At 46.0% G+C, this 5,143-nt stretch overlaps 1 protein-coding gene across 1 annotated transcript in view; it reads left to right on the forward strand.

The window, feature by feature from the left end:
• Positions 1 to 2,625: 2,625 nt before the first annotated feature.
• The window catches only part of LOC113207498 (alkaline ceramidase), a gene marked incomplete in the record, with an annotated part of 10,064 nt that continues 7,546 nt past the window's right edge, over positions 2,626 to 5,143 (forward strand). Inside the window, 5 exon segments of the mRNA XM_026424091.2 lie at positions 2,626 to 2,813; positions 3,107 to 3,255; positions 3,355 to 3,611; positions 3,689 to 3,826; positions 3,903 to 4,922. Of these exon segments, the coding sequence (XP_026279876.1) occupies positions 3,163 to 3,255; positions 3,355 to 3,611; positions 3,689 to 3,826; positions 3,903 to 4,239 (825 nt within the window).

Genomic DNA, 5,143 nt, shown 5'->3' on the forward strand with positions numbered 1-5,143 from the left:
TCTCTTTGCAATCACGTTAAAACTTGTTTCCCACACACTTGTCGCGCGGTCATAACTTTGGGTTGATCAGCCACTTGTCCGAACAGTACTCAACATACCCCAAAGTGGCCGGCACGCAAGCTGTTCCCTTTCGCTCTCGATGCGCCGCTGGCCACCTGTGCGGCCCGTATCAGCTGCAGTAGGAGGGTGGGGGATCATTCACTAGAGGGTTGCAGTTCCCGGTCATCTGCCCGGGCGGTATCTGCGCGCTCTAGCCACTGATTGTAGCGGTTGGGGATGGATGTATCGTCACGTGCCAACCCCGCAGAGATAGTAAGAGGGCGCAAGAAGCGCGAGGGCGGGCACCAGCGTGTGTTGCGGGGCGAGCAGGTACGCTCCCCTGATAGCTCGCCCCGCACGTGTGGGTGTGGGCGGGAGCAGAGATACGCCCGAATCAGAAGCTACCGAGGTGCGGCGGGCCGGGGCGGGGCGTGGCGGGGCGGGGCGCGGTAGGCTTCCCGCGACCACGCCGCCGCCGGCGGCAGTTTGGCCGTCGCGCTCTGCAGTCGTGTCGGAGTAGTGTTCGCTTGTTGTGCGGCGGATCTGGCCGCCCGCGTGCCGACCCCGTCCAGCTGCCCCTCGATTCGCTTCACGCGGTGAGTTCACTTTGGTACCTCCGACCACTAATTGCCATATGATGATGTCCTCAGTCACGAATTTATTAGTTATTCGACACAAACAGGCAATTTTACAAAATAACGAAATTAAGGCAAAGAAGGGAAATGATCGCTATATTAAAAGTGCACCCGCTTCCCCACGGCTCAAAGTGTCGCTACTGATGATCTTGCGCAACAGCAACAACTTTCCGCCCTGCTCTCATTCTCTTTGCGCTCTTCGCTCCCTGATGTGGGTCCTCAATCGCGATCCGCAAGCGGAGCGCATAGCAGCCGGAAGTGGAACACGAGCGCTGGGCGTCACGATCGGCAGATCCGCTGCCGGCGATAGCTCGTTTGTTCGTCGCCGTCACGCATGTTCATGATTTAAAACTAGGGGACCTGTGGTACCCTCGTCCAGCTATAACTTAATTCTCTTGGCGTAAACACTGCGCAGTACTTCCCTAGTAGTAAGCAAAACACTTCTGGCACTCCCCTTTCATTCCTTCAAAGACGGATTACGCAGTCTGAGCAGCAGCAACTAGGGCAACAATTTACCAGACATGTAATTTACGAGTTACTGATGGAAGCGACCCTGGGTCATCTAGAAAGTGCGCCCGTCATTCGCCGTGACGAACCTGCCATTGTTCAGCCTCTGTAAGCTCTCATAGCGCCTGATGGGTAGGCAACATCTCGCCAGCAGTGCATGCATGTATTGCGGGTTGGCCGACCCTGAGTCTCGCAGGCGCCGAGCCTCCACAACTTGCCGAAAACATATGAGAAAAAAGTGGACGTGCTTTCTGGATCATACCTGGGGCCCAGCGGGAAAACCGCAAACCTCTTTTCATTTCCAGTTACTTTATTTTTCTGGCGGGGGGATCTCGGCGGATTGAGCAAAAGCGTGAAGGAAGGGTTTGACCGCATTGGCTGCGGGCACGGTGGTGTTTTATTTTTAGCAGGTGGTACGTCGAGTGATATCTGGTACTGTGGTACAGTCCTTCCAGTTACAAAAAATACCCCCTTATTAAGTACATAATTTGGATTTATGTATTGGTTTTGTGTTTTTCTGCAAAACTTTTATTTGCCCCCCTCCCCTTTCCACTCTCTGCGCAGGTGGTTGACACCTGCATGCCGGGGCATAACGGGGACGCACTCGACGCATACAGGCGGCGCTCTGTTTTTGCGCACAATGGCTCGTTTATAGCCACCCCCTCCTTTTCCCCTGTTTGGTTAGCGCCCGCGGCCCCCGTGCCGAGCTCCTTTCCGTTATTCGCCAAGCAGAGGAACGCAACCACTCGGCAGCCCTGGTGTTCCTGATCCTGATCGTTGTGGGCTTGCACGGGCTTGCATAAGCTGCATTCTCCTCATCACTGCCGTTCTTTAGTATGACATCGTTTCGGTCCCATTTTGGGCATTCGTTTGTTTCGTTGTAGTTTTGTTGAACCTAATTCAAGCGTTCCCGTTCTATGATGAAACTTTGCCAAGTTTTATCATAGACGATTCAAGCAAGCTCTGGATAGGAAAAAAATCTGGAAGAAATGGGACAAGTTTCAATGTGTAGGAGAGATAGGGCTGGCTGCCATGATGCTTGAAGATTTCTTCCAGATTTCTTCCCGATAACGTAAATGGCCCCGCGCTAGTAAGCAATCCGCCGGTACGCTTTCATGCGGTGCGGATCACCTTTTCTCGCGCCTATTTACGCCCTGTACCGCATTTAACGAACACCTACTCATTTTCGGTGCGTTAAGTGCGGTAATGCGCCATCAATGTCCCCTTCTACGCGCTATATGCACTAGGCTCTGATCGGGTCGGGACTAATATAGTTGTGTGAGCTCTTGGATGACTGCCTTTTCTGAAAATTCTTGTCCACGGACATCTAGAGATCAGAACTAGAAATCGGGTTGGACTTGTTGCGGAAATGATTTCGAAAAGATGGGAGGACGAGAGTGGGGGAAGGCCAAAGAAGGGGAAGCGAGAGAAGGAGGGGAGGGGAGGGGAGACGCGGGAGGAGTGGGGGAGGAGAAGCAGAAAACAGCTGGGGTCCGATTGTAAATAGAGCGGAAGGGCTGCAAATGGATGACTGTTGAAGACGTTTCCGACGAAATGATTAAAGACAATGCTGCGTACTGGCTGAGAGGCACCGCAGGGAGACGAAAAGCACCATTTTAAGGGTGATAGTCGGTTAGTTTTGTCATAGTCCCATGGCAGTTGATTCTAACCTCTGCTGTATTGCCACCTCTCGAACAAAGGAAGGCCTTCTTTGTGCTGTGTGGTGATTCATTCAGATCGTCACGCAGTGCTGTTTGTTGTTCTACGGTCACATAGCGTGCAGCAACAGTTCGTTTTGTTAAAAAAACAAAAAACACGTTATTGTATCACACACTACTACAACTGGAAAGCTTTTAATAATCCTGAAAATCATTTGTTCCTTTATTTTTATGTTCATCATAATATGATTGCTTTTCTCATTACAGGAACAAATAAGAAATAGTTATTTACTCCTCTGATTGCTGCAACACGATCCTTCACAATGTGGAAACCACTAGAGGCAGGGAGCTCACCCGTCGACTGGTGTGAGGGCAACTATCTCATATCACCAGTTATTGCTGAATTTGTAAATACAGTAAGTTCAATTTTTTCAAATCATGAATCTCAGTTTAGAAGGGTTAGTTTTAAAGTTCAATGCAACAAGTAATGCCTTTTCTCTTATTTCCTACAACAGTTTAGCAATGTTTTATTTTTCCTGATGCCACCCGTGCTCATGCATCTATTTCGTGACTATGGGCGCTTTGTAAATCCCGCCATACATGGTATATGGGCCATGTTAATGGTTGTGGGGGCAAGTTCTGCTTATTTCCATGCCACTCTGTCACTCACTGGTCAGCTTCTTGATGAGTGTGCAATTTTATGGGTTATTCTTGCAGGCTTTGCAATGTTTTTACCCAGACGTCATTTTCCTCTCATAGCCCAAAATGACAGGTACCAGTTATTATTATTTCTTCAATGTTTATCATATTTAATTTTCTTGTTTTAAATCCTTTGTACTGCTTTTTCAGAAAAAAACTTAGTGTTGGCTTCTTGGCCTTAGGAATCTTTGCAACTGGCTTGGCTGTTGTTCATCCAGCCATAAATGCCTTTGTTCTCATGGTTCTTGGCATTCCAGCACTTCTCTTCATGGTTTTGGAGTTAAGAAGGTACTGATTCTAAAGTCAACATTAGTGTTCTGCTCTTACAATGTATTTTATCATGTTGCTATTTTCCTTGTTTCAGAGTCAATGATGGGCGTGTGTATCGTCTTGGAGTACGTTGTTGTGCTGTGTGGCTTCTGTCAGTGTCCTGCTGGATCAATGACCGTCTGTTTTGTGAAGTTTGGTCTTCCATTAACTTTCCCTACTTGCATGGGCTCTGGCACATACTCATATTCATTGCCTCTTATACAGTTTGTGTATTATTTGCTTACTTTTCTGTCAAAGATGAAAAGCCGTTGAAAAAGCCAGTATTGCGTTACTGGCCACGCAACGATTTTGAACTTGGGATTCCATATGTCACTATTCAAGACTGTGCCCATGGGAAAGAACTCATCAATGGAAAAGATGTGTATGCATGATGGTTGATGCATGATCTTACATATCTAATGTATTTTATTGGTGCTATATGGTCTACCTGCAGTCAGATTGATTATTCTATCTTTTATATTTTCAACCTGCCATGTTTATAGTCGCAATCTTAGTTTTATTGAAAGTATTTTCATACTTTATAAGTTTTAAAACCAAACCAAATACTGCTTTTGCATTCCCAGTTTTTCTATAAAACTTTAAGGGGGAAATATATGTGATGCATCTATAATTTTTTTATCCTACCTCTACAGTCTTGTAGCTACTCTACCATATATGAAGGTATTATTTTTAAATGCCCTGTGATACTTCAGCACCAAACGGACGCCATTGTTTGTTTTGATTGCCCCTTATCTCATAACATTTAAGTATACATCAGATATGTTCAAGATTACATTTCATCTTATCTAAGTGTGTATACATTTAAAAAAATGTCTTGAAATAGTCTTAGAAATTAACTTATCGTTCCTGTCTTATTTTGCTAGGAATTTGGCCTTTTGAAGTATTGAGTTTCGAGCATGTGTTATCCAGTATCATTTATGTTTGTTCCAATTTATGAACATACCTTCTTGTAAAGGTGTATAGTATTTTCCATGGTACGTATTCTTCAATGTGATAATGAAGTTTTTTCAATTTAGTTAGTTATACCTATGATATCTTTGTTTTTTATTTCTTTTAAGAAAAAAATCTGGAAGAAATGGGACAAGCATCAATGTGTAGGAGAAATAGGGCTGGCAGCCATGAGGCTTGAAGATTTCTTCCAGATTTCTTCCCGATAACGTAAATGGCCCCGCGCTAGTAAGCAATCCGCCGGTACGCTTTCATGCGGTGCGGATCACCTTTTCTCGCGCCTATTTACGCCCTGTACCGCATTTAACGAACACCTACTCATTTGCG

The sequence above is a fragment of the Frankliniella occidentalis genome, unplaced genomic scaffold, assembly GCF_000697945.3.
Source record: "Frankliniella occidentalis isolate FOCC.00 unplaced genomic scaffold, Focc_3.1 Scaffold28, whole genome shotgun sequence".
In the NCBI taxonomy this organism is placed as follows: domain Eukaryota; kingdom Metazoa; phylum Arthropoda; class Insecta; order Thysanoptera; family Thripidae; genus Frankliniella; species Frankliniella occidentalis.